This window comes from Rousettus aegyptiacus, unplaced genomic scaffold, assembly GCF_014176215.1.
Source record: "Rousettus aegyptiacus isolate mRouAeg1 unplaced genomic scaffold, mRouAeg1.p scaffold_m13_p_6, whole genome shotgun sequence".
Classification (NCBI taxonomy): domain Eukaryota; kingdom Metazoa; phylum Chordata; class Mammalia; order Chiroptera; family Pteropodidae; genus Rousettus; species Rousettus aegyptiacus.
The window spans coordinates 72,949,975-72,972,277 of record NW_023416309.1 but is presented as its reverse complement, the minus strand read 5'-3'; the positions used below and the strand labels follow the sequence as shown (position 1 = coordinate 72,972,277).

Below are 22,303 nucleotides of genomic sequence, written 5' to 3'. Positions count from 1 at the left end.
AGGCAGGATCAACTTTTCTCCAATAGTAAAGGGCTCCTTAGCTTTAGCAATGCTGTTAGCCACTAAGAATGATGCTCTCAGTGCACACACATTTGATGAAGTGGTGGCCTTCAATAATTGGTTCTGTTCTTTGTGTTCACGTTTTTTTTTTCTTCTGAAAAACTCCAAAGGCTTGTCTTTTAATGAAGGGTGCTTGGTCTCACTGATAAGATTTGATATGAGTCTGCAAGCAATTGATATATTATGGTCTCTGTGCAGTCAAAGCTCTCTGCTAATGTTAATCTGTATTTGCAGCCGCTCTCCACCTGGATCTGAGGTGGAGCTGAAGCGTCACGCCTTCAGCTCCACCTCAGATCATCAGGCATTGGATTCTCATAAGGAGTATGCAATCTAGATCCTTTGCATGCACAGTTCACAATAGGGTTCATGCTCCTATAATATTCTAATGCCTAATGATCTGAGGTGAAGTTGAGGTGGTGATGTTAGTGCTGGGGAAAACCTGCAGATACAAATGAAGACTTGCTCACTGGCCTGCCACTCACTTCCTGCTGTGTGGCCCGGTTCCTAACAGGCCATGGACCAGTAACGGTTCATGGTGTGAGGACTGGGGACCCCTGTTCTAGAAGATGACTTTGGCTGCAACATGGAAAACAAATTTTAAGATTTTAAGCAGAAGGCCAGTGAAGAAGCCATAGCGTTGTCCAGGAAGGACAGGATGAGATGGAACCAGGGTGTATTCAAGAAGGCAGAATAAAGTAGAAGGAAACAAGAGATCATTAGGAGATAAAAAGGTCTGAACATGGGGCTGTGGGTTGGTGAGAAAAATGGAGGGGTCACGGATAACAGATTTTGGGCTCCAGAAGCTGGAAGTCTGGGGCATTCTGCTTATAGTAGGTTTCCTGTCTGGGGGAACAACTAGAGAGTAAGAAGTGAGTAGTCACATTTTATACTGTGAATTAATAAATAGTGAGCAGGCATTTAGTTCTGTCCTGTCATTTTCCATGACCTTGGTTCACAGAAGCCTGTGGTAGTGGTAGACAAGTGTCAAAAACGTTGAGTTTTGGAGCCAGCCTGTGGTCATAGGAGGTACTGCTGGTGACCAGTTGTCCTTCACTCACTCTAGGGCTGGAATCCGCATGTCCTAATATTTGAACTGGTCATAAAAAAAATCTTAGAAAAATTTTTTTTTATCATGGAAAACTTAAAACATATGTAAAAAATTTTTTAAATAGTATAATGATCCCCTAAGCCTACCATTATGCTTCAGTGATTACAACACATGCCCAACCTTGCTTCCTCTATACTCTCCCTCTTAGCCCTACTAGTTTATTTTGAAGTAAATCCTAGACATCACTGAACAGTTCAAATTGCCCACTCATAAGATTTTTTACAGTTTCTTTGAATCGAGGTCCAAGTAAAGCCCACACATCATACTTGGTAAACGTGTCTATTAAGTCTCTTTTAATCTTAAGTTCTTCTTCCTTCCTCCTCCTTCTTCCTTGTTTTCTTGCAATTTATCTGTTGAAGACACTGGGCTGTTTATAGGCTATGTTCTGGTTGGGTCATTTAACATGTTCCTCTATGCCCTGTCTCACATTCAGTTTTCTGGTAAAAATACATCATGGGTGGTGGCTTGTAGTTCTTATTCCACCACAGCTAGAGGGTTCAATGCCTATTTGCCTCTCTTTTACTATGGTAAAATTTGAGCAGTAGGTTCAGACTGAGGCAGCCATTATAAAGTGCCCCATCACTTTTTTACCTACTGGTTTAATTGATCACCACTGCCTAGCTCCCTTATTTCATGAAAGGTTGCAAAATGTGGATATCCTAATTCTATCATTTCTCCTGCATTTATCAGTTGGATTCTCCTATAATAAGAATGTGCCCTCATCAACTTGTTGTTTACAGGTCATAAGAGAAAGACTGGATAAATGTATGATTCCCCCACCACCACCATTATTTACCAGTTTTCAGTATAATGGGTTTGTTCCCTAGCACCCTCCAAAAGTGAAAAATTAGTTGTTTTTAGTATCATTGTGAACGTGTAATTTTTGTCATCTTTTGTATGTTTTGGTTCATGGCAGTCGTTATTCATTTTGATGCTCAAAGTGTCTGTTTTGGCCAGTGAGAACCTCTTCGAGTTGGCTCATTAGTGTTGCTTATCTTTTCTATGTGAAATTTATATAACATAAAATTAATCATTTAAAGTATACAATTCAGTAGTACTGAGACACAGATAAGGAAACCGAAGCACAGAGCAACATATATACCTGCCCCAGGTCACAGATCCTGTAATTGATGACACCAGACTTCAAACTCAGGCTGACTTGAGAAGAATATGATCTCTTCACACCAGTCTATGACCTCTCACTAGTCTTCATTATAATCTGTAAACATTTGGTTTATTACTTTACTCAGTATTGTCTCTTCTACTAGATCACAACAAATGAATGCAACATATAAATTAGGTTCCTTGAGGTGGGGGGTGAAGTAAGGGGGTACAAAACAAAACTCAGGAGAGCCCATGCCCTCTCTCAAGTCTAGGTAGGAGTTGAGGGGAGTAGGGGAGTGGAGTGGTACAGCAGCTACTCACCTTTGGTAAATTGTCTTGAGGGAATCAAAATCCAGTGTTGCAGGATTCCTGTATGTGTGTATGCTTTTTAAAAGAGAGACCATAAATCCAGATTCTTATTCCAATGATAAATGTTAGTATTCTACTTAAAAATGAAAAAAATGAGAAGGAAAAAAATAACCCTTATGGTAATAGCATACAGGCCTCAGGTTACAAGCTTTCAGGCTCTGGATCAGAGCTGCGCAACAGAACTTCCTATGATGATGAAAATATTTCATATTCTCTCTGTCCAGTATGGTAGCCAGCTAGCTTCATGTGGCTTGAAATGTGGCTAGTGGGATTAAAGAACTGAATTTTTGAAATTTAATGTAATTTGAATAGTCTCATATTGAATAGCCACCACCCTAGTGAGCAATGCAGCTCTGGAAAGAATTATATTTTGGTTTCTAAAATTTGGAAACTATTGAGATGAATGGAGGGGAGTTAACCATCAGAGAATATTGTGAATGATGACACTGGGCTGATCATACCTCATGCCTGCTGCATAATCTCTCTAAGCCTAGAGATCAAGTCCGTATTCCTTGGTACCATATTCATTGACCCAACTACCCTTTCTAGCAAAATTTTCCACCTCACCCCACACTCTTCAGCTACCAAGGCATGTCTCCTTCCTCTATAAGCCAGGCTCTTGCCCACGCTAATATTTTTACTAAAGCTATCTATCCCTCATTCATTTCACGAACACTTACTGAATACATACTATATTCCAGGAATTGTACTGAGTGCTAGGAATACATATTTTCTACTCTTGAGTAACTTAGAGTGTAATAAGGGAAACCACCAAGAAACAATTAAAAGGTAGTATTTTAAGTGTTATCTTGGAGGAGACACAGGCAGGGCCTCTTCCCCCAGATGGACAGGGACGTGGGGAGGAGGAAGCTTCTAAATTGAGTCTTGAAGGGTATGTAAGGGTCAGCCAGGTAGGGAAGGATTAGGAAGACCATCAAGCAATACTACCAAGGACACTGGCACAGAAACAGTTGGTACTAAGATGAGTTTAGGCAACTGTAAATGAGTCAGGATGGTTGTACATGGGAAATGACAAGGCAGTGGCTGAAGAAGCAGGCAAGGAACAGATGTTAATAATAGTAACCACCATAATAATCGTGTGATTATTACCATCCAGGCTCTGAGCATTTTATCTATAGTAAATAAAGTAATAGTGATCTATTATAATGTTTACTATTTTACAGATGGGGACATTGAGACACAGGGAGGTTCAATAACTAGCCCAAGTTACACAGCTAGTAAGGTAGCAAAGCCTGCATGAGAACCCTGGCAAACTGGTTTTAGAGTCCACATGCTTAAAGAATAGTTGGCCCTGGGGGCCCAGACAGTATATTAGGACTTAATCCCGATTTTAAGCCACAGCGTGATGGGATCATGTTTGCATTTTTAAAAGATGATTCTCTTCAACTATTCTGAGGCAGAGAGATCAGAGGCGTTTGTTACAATAAGGCAGTGAGAGAGACTTAGGAGATAGCAATAGGAATGGGGAATTTGGGCTGAGGGAAAAATTATAAAGGAAATGTAATTGACAGGATTTGATAACCGGAAATGGGCACTGAGGGAGAGGGAAGAGTTAAGGCCAATCACTGGGAGTGCAGAAATACTTGGAAAGAAGAATGACAGGGTCAAGGAGAGCTATGCAGCAGGTTCTGGTCATCCAAACCGGAGGTGGGAGCTCTCAGCACCACAGGTGATAGCTTGCTTACTCCAGGGGAGGTGAGTGAGGAGAGAAGACAGAACTTTGAGGAAAAGGACAGAAAAAAACCAAAAAACAAACAAACAAAAAAACCTGTGTGTATGGCGTGGTTGGGGAGGTAGGTAACAGCTAGGGGAAGACCAGCAGATAGTGACAGGACAACCAAAGGATAAAGCTCTTAAAGAAAATGTTGTCTTGAATCAATGAAGATCAGGCCTGAGAAATGGCCGCGGGCTTTGACAGCCTTGTGGTCCTTGATATCTTTCAGGAGAGCCTCTGTGCAGTAAGTTCAGACATTTGGCTAGGAAGAGAAAGACTGAGATACAGCACGACCTCATTCGCCATACTGGCCTGTTGAACTCTTCTTAACCTTCAAGAAGCAAAGGCGGGGGCGGGGGGAGAGGTCTCTGCCCGCTTCTGGTATCACTCTTTAGAGGTTTCCGCTCTGTCTCACCTGGGGAACTTCAAAAAATACTGATGTTTATGGTGATCGAAATCGGAATAGTGGTTTCCCCTAGGAAGGGAAGGGCGGGGATCTATTGGGAAGGAACATAAAAGAACTTTCCAGGGTGAAGGAAATGTCCTATATCTTGAAAAGGCCGTGGGTTGCATTTGTCAGAACTCATCAAAATATATACTTAAGATCTATGCATTTCATTGTATGTAAATTATTCCTCGAAATTGTAAAATGTGACAGAATTCCCGATCCTGGGGCTCTACCCTGAACTTTAATATTAGACTCTCCAAACCTGTGGCTTGTGCGTGGCTATTTGGAAGGCTCCGCCAGCGATTGTAACATGCAGCCAGGAAGGATCGTACCGCGGGAGGAGCTAATCTCTCACCCCTTCAGGGTCCCTGGGGTCTGGCACGACTCCATCACGTTCGGCCTTCCATCCGTTTCTGCACCAAGTCCGACGACTTTGTTGGGCTGTGAACTCTGGTCTCCCAAGTAACCAGCTCTGCGCCACCTGGTCGTTAGCAGGACGCCGGTGGAGACAACTGAGCCAAGAACCCGCAAAGCCACCGCCCAAACTGCGTGCAGTGAGCTCTGCTAGTCTCGCGAAGAGGGTGGGAAAGCGCATGCACTACACTGTAAAGTAAGGTAAGCGTAGCCATCAAGTGGTCATGAGTGGACCTGACCACCGCCTTGGCCGGCTGACCTCGTGGCGCAACGGTAGCGCGTCTGACTCCAGATCAGAAGGTTGCGTGTTCAAATCACGTCGGGGTCAACGCAACCTTTTCCTTTGGCGACTTCAGTGGCCTTTATTTATTCCCCTTATTTTCAACTATACTCGAGCTCGAGCGCCCAGGTAGAAAACGAAGCATCTTGTAGGCACCGAAAGGGAGCGCTACTAGCTCGAAGTCCCGCGCCCACCCGCGGGAGGAAGCCAGCAATCTCGCGGTAGTGTTTTGCAGCCGATCAGATACCGTAGATCTATCTGGGCCTATTGCGGTCCTCCTGAAGACTGGCGCACGCTCAACTCAGAGCAAGAAAGGTCGGGCGCTCGCACGCGCGAGAAGTTCGCTCGGTCAGCCAGCGCCCCGAGAGTTGTTTTCGTAGTACTGGGCAGGAGGATCTTAAGGAATGAATTTCCTTTGAGACATAGTTGGACCTATTCTCACTGAAGAGTAGGATCGAGACTACAGAGATCGTGTCTGAGAACGTTGCAATCAAAGACGAGGTGGCCGAGTGGTTAAGGCGATGGACTGCTAATCCATTGTGCTCTGCACGCGTGGGTTCGAATCCCATCCTCGTCGGTTTGCAGTTTCCTGCTGCCTGTCTCAGGTTTTGTAAACCTAAACTTTACTCTCTGAACTTTGGCCTACTCGCACTAATTTTCTGCATCACACCTTCATTCTCTCTCACCTGCGGTAGTACTTTCCATTTCTTTCTACTTATTTTTCCAATATTGGTTATAAAATGCCCCTGCACATTTACTAACCTGTCACAGGGCTCTCCTGACCAGGGAAATGGTGCAAACATTTCTTACTTTGCCTTAGTTAAAGCGCCTGCCTAATAAGTAGGAGACCCTAGTTTTGAATCTAGCGGTTCCTCCTTGAGTTCTCATTAGCTGTGCAAAGACCTTACGAGATAATACTCTTAGGGCATCCGGCCTATATAATTTCTCACAATCCATTCATCTTGTTTCCGGGAATCCACTGGGGGCTATCAGGTAATGTTTTTCATTTCTGTTTCTGTTCTTGAATGCTACATATACATCAGTCCTGAGCACTTGATTTGTTCCTTGGCCTGCCGCCAAACGCCATTGTTACATTACTTGTGCTTGTCAGTTTTGCGGCGTGGCTAGTACTTCTAGAAATGTTCAGTGATTCAGTTTTCGTATTCCGTTCATGCCTTCCAAAACAATCATATACATTCTTTCAAAAGAACGAATCAGTATGGTGAACTCTACATTAATTTGTATTTAAGGGACTCAGCAAACTGGCCGGTTAGCTCAGTTGGTTAGAGCGTGGTGCTAATAACGCCAAGGTCGCGGGTTCGATCCCCGTACGGGCCAGTGATGTGGAACCTTTTGAGAATATTTGTATTCTTTTACTGGGAAAGGTTTGTGGAGCACCATTTCCAATCCCGGGACTCGTCCCATAAAAAAGAGAAATGTGTTTAAACTCAGTCTAAAGTGCTAGTATTTTCAGGGAGAGGAAAAATTTTCAAGAAAACTGATGTTCTTTCTGTGATCTTTTTTTCTAAATCTTTTGACCATAATAGGGTCAAATGCTGGAACTATAAACAGCTGCCAGTGGTTGACTCAAATGGTGTCTCAAACCACACATATGGCACTGATCAGTGCAGTATAGGAAATGGGGCCAGGAATTGAGCTAACAAGTGTTTCCCATCTTCCTCCACAGCTGAGATGTCCACTTTGCCCAGTCCCTGCCTGTCCCCTTTAAGATCTGATAACACAATCCCTTCTCTTTCTCTTCTGCAGTACCTTTTCCTTGTTTTGCTTTTACTGAATCTCTGAGCCCATATCTGTGTTCTGCTTTTCCCCTCAGACTTGCTGCCTAAGAGCAGGAACCATATCCTTCCCTATGTAGCCTGGGACCCCCAACGCCACTCCCCACCATCAACCCCAAGGGAGCTTCATGAAAAAGACAAACCCTTCTCCCCATCCCTTTGGCTCATCAATCCCTGTGATGCCACACAGACAGAGCCTCAGCCTTAGCAGCAGCAGCAGCAGCTTTAATTCCACAAAAACTCAGAAAGCCAAAACTGATTAGAACACTCTACAACAGGTAGGCTTCAAAACCAGCAACAATTCTACTGAATCCTGAGAGCAGTGAGACCCCTTCCAACTCACTCCCTCTACCATGCAATGCATTCCTTCTAGCTTCACCCTGGTTCTGGCTGAAGAAGTGGGATGGTAGGGGGCCAGAGGGCAGAAACAGGAGGTTATCCTTCTGCAGGTGTGCATCCTTGTCTGCATGGTGTGCAGCCAAGGACCACTCAAACTCCCACAGCCCCTGGCACCTGAGATGTGGCTACTGGAGTCAAGGTGGCCACAGTGGGGGACTGGGGCCTCCTCTGTTCTCCTTTCTTGATCACAGATGGCAGTCAGGTGTCCCAAGCCAAGACCTGAAGCCCTGAGTTTCCAGGGACGGTGCTTTAGCTAGGAAAGAGAGTTGGGGAGAACAAGGTAGCTACAGATGGCCAACTGAATAGAAGCAGAGCATCATCTCTTCCCACCAGGAGAGACTTTAGAACTTCCCCATATACACCTGCATAAGGCCAAGGAAGTGGTCACAGACTTCCTAAATGCATCTAAAAGAGCCCCTAATATATAGGCCTCTCCTCAGCGGTAGTTCCCATCAGGGCTCTTTGAAGAGTCCTTAGGCTCCTGCTGGGCTCTGGCCTGGCCTGGCCTCTCCTGCCCTCCCGGTCACTTGCACAGGGCCTCCAACACCTCCAGGGTACGTCGGATATCCCGGACTTGGCGCGCGAGCCCCTGCACCGGCTGCAGAGCCCGCTCCAGCTCCTCGCAGCGTGCCAGCAGGGTGTACATGCCCTTGATGCTCATGTCCACGGCTTCGCCTAGGGAGTCCACGGCGTCTCGGTAGGTCTGGATACAGCCCACGCTCAGCGCTGTCAGCTCCTGCACCGCGCCACCCAGCCCGCGAAGCAGACGGTCCACCCTGCCGCCCAGCTCCCGACTCAGCCGCTCCAGGTCCCGCAGCACGTCGGGGTCGATGGGGGGGATGGCTGGAGTGGGGGCAGGCGCTGAACAGGGCGGGGCAGGGGGCGGTGGTTGAGGGGCTCCGCTCAGACGGATCTTGAGTTGCAGGTTGTTGGCAACAAAGTGGGTGAGGTCTCCATGGCGGCTCACCGTGCCCTCGAGCTCCAGGGGACTGGAGATGGTGGCGCGACGCCCACCACCTGTGCCAGACTCCGCACTCCCTGCCGACCCAGAGCCGCCGCACGCCCCGCTCAGCCCGTCTAGACTGCGGCTGTCCTGAAGGCGGCTGGAGAACGAGCGGCCAGCCCTGCCGGCCGCCGCCTCTTCCTCCTCTTCTTCCACCTCCTGCTCAACATCCATCCCGCTGCCTCCCCGGCTGCCTCGACGGACCCTTTCGGATGCTGGCTTGTCCTCGGGAGGCTCAGGGTCCTTGCGCAGAGAGGACCCGTGCAGGGTGTGCTTGGGACCCGGCGCCCCTCGGCGGCTCCCGACCCCAGACGGCGTCCCTGCGCGGCCTGCCTCGTTCTCTGTGGTCTCCCGTTCCGACGGGTGGACGACGCTGCAGCTCGAAGTGTTCGGGGACTCCCTGGGGTGGCGGCTCGCAGCCCCAACGTTCTCGGCCTCTTCCTCCTCCGACACACGGAGGCCTGAGGGCGTCTCGGAGGGCGTTCGGCCCGGCCTGCCGCCGAAGACCACAGCTTGCTGACCCCTCAGAGCCAAAAGGTCCGCCTCCGGCCCAGGCCGCCCCGGAGACATCTCCATACTGCAGTTAAGGACAGTAACCGAGGAACTGGTTCGCTGCAGCTCGAGAGGCGTAGGCGGCGCCTTTAAGGGGCGTTGGTAAAGGTGCGCCGATTGGCAGCGAGCTGACAATGGCGAGGACGGGAACAACGCTATGATTGGTTGCAATGACCAGGAAGTCCCGAAAGGAGAGCTGTTATTGAACAGCCAGGCACACGTGAGAGCCAGCGGGTGGAGAGAAGGAGGTGACAGCTGCTCTGGTCGCCCCGCCCTTTCAAAAAGTTGAGGGGGCGGATCTTAAAGATGAAGGTCTTGAAATGCCGGAGTCCACTTGGAGCCAGGGTAAGACTCTTCGCCCAAAGTCGTCCCGCCCAAAGTCGTCCCGCCCACAATTCTTGCCTGGCAAATAGATCGGGTAGGAACTAGACTTGGGATTCCTAAGAGAGGTTCTTTGGATGAAAATAGTATATCCTGCTTGGACCATCAGGACTGAACCGCATCTAGTTAATTGGGAAGGATGAAACCAGAATTCTCAGCAGAACAAGAATGGTTCATTCCATCGTCCTCGGCTCACAGACCTAGCAGATGAACTGCCTAGAGCAACTAACCGTGCTTTTCTGTGCTTTTGTCACTCTGTTCTCTTTCCCCTGCTCCCTACAGGTTTGAGAGTCCCTCCCCTTGAGAGGATGGCATGTGATTTTGCCACTAGATGAAATATTCAATAAATGAAGATCAGAGCCCTGGTACTATTTTGATCTCACTGCTTCCTTCCCTTCCCTTCACTGGTCCTGCTAGAGCCACACTGGCCTCCTTCTCACTGTTCCTCTGACGGGTCACCCCTGCCTCCCCACCCCAGCCCCAGGGCTTTACACTTGCTCTTCCCCCCTCCCCCGCCCTCCGAGGCTGAGCCTACCAAGAAAAAATTTCAACTTGAATATTTCTCCTTCCCTTCTCCCCCGCAGGTTCTTATTCAAATGTTTCCTTTTGAATGAGGCTTCCCCTTACAATCTATGTAAAATTGCACTACTTTCTCCAGCAATTCCCAATCTTCTTTTCCTGCCTTTTCTCTATAGCACTTATCACCATCTGACATACTATATATTTTGCTTACTTGCTCGTGTAAGTAAGCTGCATTAGGTAAGACATTTTGTCTGTTTTGTGTTCATCAGTATCTCTAGTGCTTAGAAGAATGCGTAGTATATAGTAGGTACTCAACAGATACTTATTAAGTAAATAACCCCAAGTCATTAATTTCCCTTTTTGGGCTTGAATTCATTCAAGATGTATCTGTCACTTGCACCCAAAGTCCTGACCAATACACCATGAGATCAATGGTCTACTCTAAGCTTTTCTCCCTTTGTCTGAGATTGAGACCCTTCATCTCCTTTTTACCACTCAGCAGATGCTTTTTACTCAACAAGTGTCAGAAAACACAAGTTGAACCAACAAGGAAAAATGAGGGGGGAGGGAATTTATCATGTCATGCAACAATGGTGTCAAGACAGAGTACCTGTCAGAGAAGCCTGCATTCAGTACCCTAACGGTGTCATATGTAGGATTTGGTTTCTGTCTGTGGGGCAGATTCATTCCAAGCCGGCTTCCTCATGGTGGCCAAATGCCACCTGTCATCCTTTGGGCGTTATATTAGTCTTCTTGGGATGCTATAACAAAATACTATAAACTGGGTGTCTTAAACAACAGATATTTATTTCTCCCAGTTCTGGAGGCTGGGAAGTCCAACATGCCGACTGATTCAGTTCCTGGTAAGACCCCTCTTCCTGGCTTGCAGACGGACATTTTCTTAATATGTCCCTTACTTGGTGGAGAGAGAAAGCTAGCACTCCTCTTATAAGGACTCTAATCTCATCATGAGGATCCCAGCCTCATGATCTTATCTCAACCTAATTTCCTCCAAAGGCCCCACCTCCAAATGTCACATGATGTTAGGGCTTCAACATATAGATACCAAGCAGTCCTTTCCCCAGCTTCCCTAGCACATGGCTCAGACTCACCATGGTCTGCTGGCCCACTTCTGCAGTGAAATTCTTCCTGACTGTAGACTCCAAGCCTGGTCCTCACAGAGATTCTGTGGATTACCCTGATGCATATAATAAAGTCCTTTTCTGCATAAAAAAGCCTAAATATTTTCTGTTGCATGTGTTGACCTTAAACAAATAGATATTTCTTTAGCAAAATAGATTTATTTGGAAACAATAAAGAATTACAATGGCGAACCACATGCAAATCCAGAGAAACAAAGGAGAGTAATTGCTCTTTTATCGATGTGGGAGGGGCTATTATAAAAAGAGTCCATTGGAGGAAACAAAGTTCGAAGTACAGTGACTTTTCCTTGGCTGAGTTATGGCAGTCTTCCATTGACTGAGCTGTTAGTGGGCAAGGAGAAATCTTTTCTTCCTCCAGCTAAGATAATAAAGTATCACTTGCTGTCTGAGGTACAAAATATGTCTTTCTGTAAGAGTTGTTGAGAGACACGTGCATGAGAGTTCTCTCTTCTAATCTCCCAATTCCATTTTAAATGAAGTTTCTGTTTATTAATTTTCACACATGCAACCAGGAACCCTCTTCCAGAAGAGGAGATAGAAGTATCTTCCATTTACTCTTCACAGAAGAACAAGGATGCCTCTTTCCCCAAAGCCACAGTTAATTTTCCTCACATCTTATTGGGCTGAGCTGGTTCATATGTCCAATGCAGTCACTTTGGCTAGGGTAATACCATATCTGATTGACCTTGGCTTGGGTCTGGAAGCAGTCACTCTAGCAAGGTGGTAATAATTGATTGGGTTAAAAACAATTATGCTCCTCCTGGAGCTAGGGTTGAGTGAGTTCCCTCCAAACTCAGCATGATGGAGGTGGGAGGAGGAATTGTGGGGGAACTACCATAGCGTCTACTATATTAGGAGTCAGTAAAGTTTGGCCTATAGGCCAAATTCTGCTTTCCACATGTTTTTATATGGCCTGTGAACTAAGAATGGCTTTAACACTTTTAAATGGTTGAAAAATAATCTAAAGAATATGAAACTTTATATGAGTATATGAAATTCAAATTTCAATGTTCAGTTTTATTGGGATACAGCTATGTTCACTCATTTATGTACTGTCTGTCTATGGTTGCTTTTGTGCCATAATGGCAAAGTTAAGTAGTTTCAACAGAGGCCATGTGGCCTGCAGCCTTAAATAATTATTTCCCAGACTTTTACAGATAAAGTTTGCCATCTCTTGTACTGCAGGCTGCTGGGTAGTGGCTCACTTCTCAGGGAGTGCTTACTTCTCCTATTTGCCTATCAACTGTTGGTCACTTCTGGAGGCATGATGTGACTCATAATTTTCACTGTGTTCATTAGGCTTTGGAATACTCTTTCCAATACTTTATAAATTTTTTTGTTGTTGTTGTTTTTTGGTCAAAGAGCCCTGTACTATATAGTACAGGGAGCTAGGGATAGATGAGTTTTGTTGCAATCAGGGACGAGTGTTTTGTTAAAGGCCCATGTTTTCCTTAGCTACCCCATGAGTACATATATTTTTTGTTGCAAATTATGCAATTCCTGTACATGGAAATTTAGTATATGAAGAAAATGACATTTTGAATCAATTTATATAAATGGTATGAGACAAGCTATTTGAACATAAACAAAAACAAAAAATAATTATTTTATTCCTTACTCCAAAAAAAAATTCCATTTCGATCACAATTTTAAATGAAAAAAAAAAAGTACTAACAGAAAACAGAGGTCCATTTTTTTTTTTTTTTTTTTAATAATAAGCTTGGAGTGATGAAGGTTTTTTAAAGAAAGACCAAAAGTCAAATACCGTAAAGGAAAAAGATAATAGACTTGACAACATAAAACTGGAAAAGTTCAGCATGGAATAACTACCCTAAACAAGACAAATTGCAGAAAGGAAAAAAAAGTTGACAAAGTAAAACTATGTGACAAATTGTTAATATCCCTTGATTTTATAAGTAAATCAGCAAAAGACACATACAATGGAAAAATGGCCAAGGATGCCAGGCTTGGTTAACTTAGCAATTCATCGAAATCATTGAAGAACTAGGCCCAAAATAAGCTGGGAATGGCGTCCTAGACAGCAGGAAGAGCAAGTGCAAAGGCATTGAGGTAGAAACAAATTTGGCATGTTCAAGGAACAACAAGACCAGTGATAGAAGGGGTTGAGCAGTGGGAGATGACTTTGGAGGAGGGAGGGGAAAGATCCCTTTAAGCAGGGATTTAAAACTCAGAATCACCTGGGGGGTTTTAAAATCTCTGGATGCCTAGGTCGCAACCCAGTCAATTAAATCTGAATTTCTCAGGGTAAGGGTCTGAGAGTTCTATTATCTTTTTAAGACCTCTAGGTGATTCTGATGTGTAGCTAGGGTTGAAAGCCAATGTTTGAGTTTTAATCCAGTATTACACTGAAAAACCAAAGAAGAGTTTTGAACAGGGAAATGACATTCTCTAATTTTCACTGTGTGGAGCATGGACTGCAGAGGTTGGGAATAGATGCTGTGAATACAGTTGGGAGGCTGTTGCCATCATCTAAGCTGGAAAGGATGTTTGGCTTGAACTAGCATAAGAGCAAAGGAGTTTGTGTGTAAGGAGAGTGGGGCTGGGACTCAGTGGATTTGACTGTACGTAGGAAGGGCAGGCCTGCCAGAGAGGGAGAAAACCAGGGGTGATTTTTTTTTTTTTTTTTTGCCTCAGCAACCGAGTGAATGATAGTGCTATTGACTGAGATAGGGGGAAAATAAAAAAAAAATCGAGAGTACCGTTTACCGTACTAACTTTGAGAAAAGCCTGTTAGACACATTAAATGGAGATGCCAAGTATATATGAGTCTTGAGCTTGGTGAGATGGTTCAGGTGAGAGATATTAATGTAGAAGTCATGTTAAATGGGTCCCCAACCCCTGGGCTGCAACTGGTACTGGACAGCAGTTGTCTAGCAGGCTCGGTGGTAAGAGTAAAGGAGAAATGGGGCAGACCACATGCAGGAAAAAGCCATGTGGACTTTTTGAAACATCTTTGAAATACTCCTGGATCAAAGAAGAAATCATAATGGTAATTAGAGGATATTGAGAGCTGAAAAATACAAAATATATTCCATATCAGGCCTGTATGACTCAATGAAGCGACACTCTGATAGATGTTGATAGCTTTAAGTACTCAGAGCTGGGGAGAACTTAGAAATGGATTAGTGATCTGTACATAAGAGACTGAGCAAATGACATAAAACTATTCACTTTAGGGATGTTCAAAAGTTATACTAGAAAGGAAAACAATAGAAAGCCACATGAATCAGCTTGGCTACCACCTCATGGTCAACATATAAACATTGATCCTCTAGATTTATAAGGTCTTTGAGCACAGAGGATTTTTCTCTTTTATTCACTACTTTCATTCCCTACCTCCAGTCTCTAGAATAGCACTTGGAATGTCAAAAGCGTTCAATAGTTCAATACTATTGTCAAATGAATAAATCCAACCAAAATTATGACTTAATTACATCAGGACACAGGGACAGAAAATGTACACGCATATGGTAGCAGTGAGGTGAAAGAGTGAAATCCCTAAATTTTATAGCAGGAAAACACTAGGTTAATGCCTAAAATTGAAGACTTATGAAGTAGCAACGGAAGCATGTGATTTAGAAAGAGATGGTAAATACTAAAAATGAAACAAAACATCAAAAAGACTGGATGTCTTTGAGAAAAATGAGCAGACTGCTTTAAAAAAAAAAAAAGCTTTATAACATCATTCAATTATTTTAATCAATAGGCCTGTGTAGTGAATTGCATGGTGCCCCGCCAAAAGATATGTCTATGTCCTATGAACCTATGAATGTGAAGTTTTTTGGAAATGGGTCTTTGCGGATGTAATTAAGGATCTTGGGATGAGATCATCCTGGGTTATCTGGGTGGGCCCTAAATCAGAAGACTAGTGTTCTTATGACACAGAGGAGAGACAGAGAAGAGGGGAAGGCCATATGAAGACGGAAGCAGAGATTGGAAGCATGCAGCCACAAGTCTAGAACTGCCTGGAGCCACCTGGAACTGAAAGAGGCAAGGATTTTTCCCTAGAGCCTTTGAAGGGAGTGTGACACTGCAGACATCTTGATTTCGGACCTCCAGAACTGCCAGAGTAAATTTCTGTTGTTTTAAACCACCAAATTTGTGGTATTCTATTATTGCAGCTCTAGGAATTGAATACAGAATGAATAACTGATATAAAATAAAAATAAGAAAATTTATTTCATTTACTTTGCCACATTGTTTAAGAGCAAATAATAGGTACAGAAAAAGCATTTGATGAAACTCAACACCTATTAATGATATAAAAAAAAAACCCAAACCCTTGGCAAGCTAGGAAGAGAATAGGCTTACTTTAACCTGTTAAAGGACTTTTAGACTAACGGAAAAAACTATAATTCTTGTTTTGTTTCTGCAATATAAATACATGTAAAATAAACATGCGTGCTATGGAAAGGCAGTTTTATATCATTGCAGCATGGTATTAAATATGGAGTTTTAAAACTGGGCTCCTGCATTTACTAGTTGTGTGACTTTTGGCAGATTGTGTAACCCTTCTGTGTTTCATTTGCCTTATCTGTAAAATGGGGGTAAATCTACAGCAAGCATTATACTTAACAGTAAAACCTTAAGTCAGGGACGAGACACCATCTGTACTGCTTCTATTCACTCCTATACTAGATCCCGACTAGAGCAGTAAACACAAAAAGACAACTTCTAGGGAACAGCACTCTTCAGTTGTTTCCAGGGAGTGAACCAGGAGAGGGAAAGACTAGAGGTCAGACAATTGAGAGTGAGAAGGGGAGGGCAGAGATAAGGCTTAGCAGAGTCGAGTCGAGTTCTCCAGTACCCTCAGACCCTGGGAGCTGGAGCAGGAAAAAGAAAAGACAGTGGGGGCAGGGTGGCTGGGGGCTGAATCGGTCAGTGTCAGAGCTGAGGACAGGGTACTACCAGGGGCAGTGATGCAGTACCCATCCCTGGCACCCAGCATGGGCAAATCTCTAGCCTCCTCCACACAGGGAACAGCTTCCTCCAAGCAAAGTTTCCACTCATGTAAACATCTACATTTATCAGTATAAAAAGCTTCAGCCTTTATTAAATAAAAAGGAGGTAGAAGACAGATAAGGGAACAGGCCAGGGACCCCTCCTTCCAACTAAACATGTACAGGCATACAAACATGGACACAACTGAGTAAATGACAGGGATGATTTAGGGGACAGACTGAAGGGCTGAGGGAGGCAACACCCTCCGAGAGTGAGCCCGGACCCAAGGGTGGGCTGAGACCTGGGCCAGGGGCAGCCGTTCCGAGGGATTATGTTTGAGCAGCTTGGAGATGAGGTCCTGGGCTCCTGTGGGCACAGAAGTGGGGAACTTCAGGTCTACCTGCAATACAGAAAGGTGAAGGAAGGACCCTGTTAGTTTCATCGTGGCTGCTTTTTCCTTGACCACCATTCTATTTGGAGGATTATGTAGACCCCACAGCTATGTTCTTCATACTCCCAGCCCCTGACCTATGGTCAGCACAAAACCCCAGCCAGGCACCTAGCCCTCCCACCTTGACGATGCGCCGATAAGTCTCATTGTGTGAAGCGCTCTCAAAGGGTGGGTTTCCCACCAGCAGCTCATAGCAGAGCACTCCGATGCACCACAGATCCACCTTCTCATTGTGTGTGCGCCCCTCAATCATCTCTGGAGGAAGGTAGTCCAGGGTGCCACACATTGTCTTCCTCCTGGGTGCGGAGAGTAGAGGGCAGGGATCCCAGAGTCAGATGGCTTCTCCTTTTCCTGAAGCCCTATGGCAAGGAACCAAGAGATCCCAGGATGCACCAGGAGGGTGTTCCAACCAGGATCTGATAGGGCCTTGGGGTAGGAGTGGGGTGAAGATATAAACCAAAGCCCCAGAGGTGGGCTTACATACTACCTCAGCATTTCCACACTGAGATATGTCTTAAAATAATCAGCTGGAAAGGCAATGTTCACCTTAGAATTAAAGGAAAAATTGGGGACATCTCTAATGTTCATCAAGAATGTCCTGCTTAAAAAATTCAGGTTACATCTCTACTATGCAATACTATGAAGCCACTAAAAATGATGTAGGAATAGTCTCAATGATATGGCATTCCTATATATTTCATAGAAATCTGGGCAACAAAAAAAATGTGAGTCTCCTATTTTTGTAAAGATATTACTGTGTCTATATATTTAGACAAGGACAAACCCAAATGTCTCTGGGTAACAAAATCTGGAGTGGATTTATTCTGAATGTCCCAGTTTCACACCCAAAGCTGGCCTCCTGGTCCACCTTACCTCAGGGAGGGGGCGTGTACAGACCAGCCGAAGTCAGCAATCTTTAGCTCCCCTTGGAGCCCCAAGAGCAGATTCTCTGGCTTTATGTCTCTGTGAATTACCTTCTTCCCGTGGCAGTATATCAGAGCATCTGCCAGCTCCTCCATGATCTGGGAAGGCCAATGACAGGGAGTCAGACAAGGATGGACCTTAACTGAAAGCGATATTCCCCCAACCTTGGGCCCTTGCTGGTGCCCCAGGTGCCCATCCCTTCACAACCGTGGCCGTTCGTTGCTCATCAAAAGTGCGGCTTTTCTGTAATTCCTTGTAGAGCTCCCCACGGGGGGCATACTCCAGAATCAAGTAGATCCTCCTACGGTCATAGAAATAGTTGTAGAGACGCAAGATGTTGGGATGCCTGGGAGAGGAAATAGAGAAAGCCTCAATCTGCATCCTGGTATAAGAAAATAGGAAAAATGACAGGTCTCATGTGGGGCAAACTGGGCTCAGACTTGGGCCAGTCCAGGGACAGTAGGGTTGGCAGCAGTAAGGGGGTGGTGGAGGCAGCTCTCTGGATTCAAGACTTTGGCCCAGATTATAAGCTCAATAGCTAAGTGGCCACAGCTGTAGAGAAAACAGCCTGGAGGTGGTAAGGTTGGAAAGAGGAGCTGGGGGTTGGGAATAGGGAGTATTGGCCTAGAAGGCCTTGACCCTTACTGCAGATGGGCCTGGATTTCGATCTCCCTGCGCAGCTGGTGCTCCACACCCTCTTTCTCTATCTGAGACTTGAAGAGGACCTTGAGTGCCACGATGAAATGGCTTTTCTTTTCCCGAGCCAAGTACACGTTTCCAAACTTGCCTTTGCCCAGAGGGCGCCCAATCTCAAAGTCGTCAATTGTGAAGGACCGCCTGATTAGAGAGTGGGGAGAAGGCAGCTGAGTACTGGTTTTTGGATCACTTGAGGTGTTTGCCTTCTCCCTGTACCTCAGCCCATTCTGCCCTCAGGTACATTTCTCTTCCAAGGAAGTTGAAAATGGACAAGACTTTCTTGCCTGCATCTCTACTCCTCCTGCCCCTCACTTCTACCTCCCTCATTTCCTATCTATTCACTCTCCTATCCCACTGTTGCCACCCTAAGGCTTGGGCACTTACGTTAAGTTGGGTGTCCCACTGCTGTTCTGGCCAGGGGCAGCTAAGGAAAGAACAGTTAAGTTGAGGCCGTCTTTTGACATTTTCATCCCTGCATCCTCCCCAGGGTCTAGTCCCCTTGAGTCAATCCATTCCCCTTGTCCCAGTTACCTGTGGGCTGCGCATTGGAGCGGTTCATGAGGACAAGTGAAGATGGGGTGGTAGGCTCCTTCTGGAGGACTCTCTGGGGCAGGGTGTTCAGGCCAGAATGAGCCTGAGAAGGAGTATGGGGACCTCTGAGGGTGCCTTTGTCCCACCGACCGGGTTGGAATGTGCTGAAAGCAGCATTTCAGTACTGGCTTATACAGCCACCCACCGCCGGTTCAAAGAGGAGCACTGAGACCACAATACTGCTACTCAGCCCCAAGACTTCTCAGAACTCCATATTAATGGTTATTAATAACAAGCTAAGTTGGCCTAAGATAAGGAGTAAAGGACTTTGTCTAACATCTAGCATTTTACCTCTTTGGTCCTGGCCTACACCATATTCTCAGGCATGAAGCTGTCCAACCTCCATAGTCCTGCCCATAGGACCACTCATTCACCCAGCTGCCCACCCCTGAACACCCACAATTCAAGGAGTTTTAGCACAGGGGTATTCTCACAGTCCCCTAAAAGGCTCAGTCCACTAGGGCTTAGATAAGGTCCTTGAGGCCTTGAGTGTTCGGCAAATATCAGTATTTATCCCTTGCAAAAACAGGCTTTAGGGACACTGAGGGCTACTCTGATGGCCTTGGCCCACTTCTCACTTTTAACTTCTGGGTAATATACACAACTTTATTTTGGGAGTGACCAATGTAGAAGTGACAATGGTTTCTCATTCAGTCTTCACTCTTGACAGGTTCACTCAGTGCTCTGTGTGGGAGGGAGCTGGTGGTCAAGAGGACAGATGGATCCTCCAGGATACCCAAGCGCCACAAACAGAGAGCAAAGCCTGTGTGGGCTCCTTCCTTCCTCTTTAGCCAAGACAGAAAGAGAGCCTCAGTGCCCCTACAAACCTGTTCCCAAACAGCGATATTAGTACAGAATTTAAAAATAAGCAAGTTGAACAAAATAGAGTACTAGACCCACACATACTTAATATATATATATATAACATATGTTTATACAATTTAATATATATGACAAAGGTGGCATTTGAAATCAGAGAATAGACTCTTCAATGAAAGGTGTTTGGACAACTGGAAAATAAATCTGTTTAGATCCTTATCTCCCACCAGTCATTAAAATAAGTTCTAGATTATTAAGCCTATTTTTTCAGGACAAGGGTCGGGAATCATGGCCTGAAGGTCAGACTGCCTGCTCTGTCTCAGTTATAATTTGTATATGACAGGTAGGTTTAGCCCTGTAGAGGTCCTCAAAAGGTTGATCAGATTCAAGACGGCAGCACCAGACAAGATGTGGCTGCAAATGACCAGATCAGGTTCTGCCTGCAAACTCTTGGAGCATAATGGAGAAAAAAGTACTTAGAAGATCGCCCTCTGCAGGACCTCAAATCTCCAAGCGGGAACTCGCCATGAGGGTGGGGGTAGGGTAAGTGGGAAAGCCCTTACCATCTGTCGGCAGTAGGGCCAGGGGTAGGCGTTCTCTTTCTGGGTCATCCTTAGAGGGAAAGGAAGAGGAGAGCTGAGCAAAGAAGAGAAACAGTCGTTAGTAGCAGAAAAAGCACGGAGTGAAAAAGGAAGGAGTCGGACTGGACTAGCCAGAAGCGACGGCCAGGGACTGGTGAAAGGGAGCAGGTAACAAGCTGACCGCATGAGGGCGCACCCGGGCCCTGGCCTCGCCTCTCCAGCCCTGCTACCCGCTCCACTCCTTTCCAGGACCCTCTCTACCCTTGGGCGCCCAGCAGCCGGAGTGCGCGCGGGCCCGCCCAACGGACCCCCAACCTGCCTGATTACCTGCTTTTCCCCGGCGCAAGGCCTGCGAAATGAGGTCAGCTCACCTGGAGCCCGTGGTACTGCCACCTTCCCGACTGCCCGCAAACAACTGAATAGGAGCGGCTGCGCCGACGCCAAGGTCCTTTCAAATCTCCCGCCCTGGCCCCATTGGCTGAGGGCGCCTCCCATGCCCAATCCTCATTGGCTGGATGGCCCATGCTGTAGCCCACGGGGGTCCAATAACAGAGGCGGAATGCGAGTCGCAACATTCGTGGATTCTGGTTTAGGAAAGTTTCTCTTATGACCCAGCCAAATATTCTCATATCTTTTTTTTTTTTTTACGTTTAAATCTTTAATATAGCTGGAATTTACTCGTGTGTATGTGGGATTTGGTGCCTGTTTTCTGCCAGATGGAGAGCCAGTTACTCCAGGACCATTTGTTAAATAAACTACACCATTCCCTGTGGAATTTAATATTTGTGCAGCCGAAGCGAGCACTTCCCTGTGGAATTTAAAGGCTACTCTTTATATATGAAGTCATTGTAGATACTGGGATCTATTTCCGGACTCTTTATTCTGTTACATTGTTTGTTCGTTTGCTCGTGTGTTTATTCTTGTGTCATTACTATTTTCTTCCTCAAAGTTTTTCGCTCACATTCCTAGTATGAATTTTTCAATAGCAGACCTTTCTCTGCAGGTCTCCTGAAGAAGGCCATATTATTCCGACCGACTCATTTTCCATTTCCTGCCATGCTCCCTACTTCTCTGCTTTTCCAATCCCAAATTTCATTATGGAGTTAAATAAACACATCCTAGGATCTTCTATGAAGTGACTAATGGATATTTGTAAGTAGTATTGCCTGTCCAGCACCATTCCTCTTTCTTCAAATAATAACACCCTAACTTTGCTTTAGGGAACGACCTGTCTCTCCATGCCGTGCTGTTGGTTTCTGTTGCTGCCAACTCCAAATCCCTAACTTGATGAAGATCTATCGTTGTGGGCATTGCGTTTTCTAGCCAGCGTCCATTCTCTGGGTGATTCCCACTTACTGAAAGCACCTAGAATTTTGTGAGAGGGAAGCTGACCCCATCCCAGGTCCAGGAGTGGACCCTATTTGATTTACATTAGTCAACACCTTTTAATCTGGGACCATGGTCACTGATTCAGGGATAAGCATGTAACCTAAGAAGACCATTTAGTGGGAATTTTAGAATTCTTCAGAATGCTGGGCAAAAATTCCTTTTCTCCTGTTGGAAGTGGACAAGGAAGCACACGGCCTGCACTGCTGCTGATGGTGCTCCTAAAGGGATCAGCCCGAGAATGAAGTTGACATTGCAAAAGGCAGAAGAGAGGACTGGGAAGAACCCAAAACCTTGATAATATTGTTGAGCCTCTGGATGCCTATTTCAGCACTTTACTCACATGAAGCAATAGGTCTCTTTCCCTAATGCATTGAGTTAAAGAGTCCTGTTATTTGCTGCCGAGAGCATACTAGCTAGCACACATTACAGACCTAGAATGTTCTAGTTATTTAGGCTGAATGATACAAAATTGTTGATAGTGAATCATTTGACCTACGAAAAAATGCCAATTTTATACAGTTCGATCAAATATAAATCAAATAAATTCTTATGGGTT

The 22,303-nt window shown here is 45.4% G+C and overlaps 2 protein-coding genes and 3 non-coding genes across 10 annotated transcripts; 3 read left to right on the top strand and 2 right to left on the bottom strand.

The window, feature by feature from the left end:
• Nucleotides 1–5,494: 5,494 nt before the first annotated feature.
• Nucleotides 5,495–5,566, top strand: TRNAW-CCA. Its single transcript has one exon. It is a non-coding gene; the product is annotated as a tRNA-Trp (tRNA).
• Nucleotides 5,567–6,013: 447 nt separating this feature from the next.
• TRNAS-GCU lies at nt 6,014–6,095 on the top strand. The gene has a single exon. It is a non-coding gene; the product is annotated as a tRNA-Ser (tRNA).
• Nucleotides 6,096–6,782: 687 nt separating this feature from the next.
• On the top strand, nt 6,783–6,856 carry TRNAI-AAU. The gene has a single exon. It is a non-coding gene; the product is annotated as a tRNA-Ile (tRNA).
• A 656-nt stretch (nt 6,857–7,512) lies between these two features.
• Nucleotides 7,513–9,365, bottom strand: BORCS6 (BLOC-1 related complex subunit 6). The gene has a single exon (XM_016154647.2). The coding sequence runs from the start codon at nt 9,290–9,292 to the stop codon at nt 8,237–8,239; it is 1,056 nt and encodes a 351-aa protein (XP_016010133.1). The 5' UTR covers nt 9,293–9,365; the 3' UTR covers nt 7,513–8,236.
• A 7,013-nt stretch (nt 9,366–16,378) lies between these two features.
• AURKB (aurora kinase B) lies at nt 16,379–20,865 on the bottom strand. 6 transcript variants are annotated; one of them, XM_016154776.2, is made up of 9 exons: nt 20,730–20,829; nt 20,341–20,413; nt 18,899–19,001; nt 18,752–18,791; nt 18,317–18,508; nt 17,879–18,017; nt 17,621–17,769; nt 16,869–17,043; nt 16,379–16,696 (listed from the first exon to the last, which is right to left on the bottom strand). In XM_016154776.2, exons 2-9 carry the CDS (start codon nt 20,386–20,388, stop codon nt 16,523–16,525), a joined length of 1,020 nt encoding a protein of 339 aa, XP_016010262.1. In that variant the 5' UTR covers nt 20,389–20,413; nt 20,730–20,829; the 3' UTR covers nt 16,379–16,522. The 6 variants fall into 6 exon arrangements, with proteins under 6 accessions (XP_016010262.1, XP_016010263.1, XP_036079297.1 ...); XM_016154777.2 differs by having other exon boundaries at nt 20,686–20,779; XM_036223404.1 differs by lacking the exon at nt 18,899–19,001 and having other exon boundaries at nt 20,686–20,865.
• Nucleotides 20,866–22,303: the final 1,438 nt, after the last annotated feature.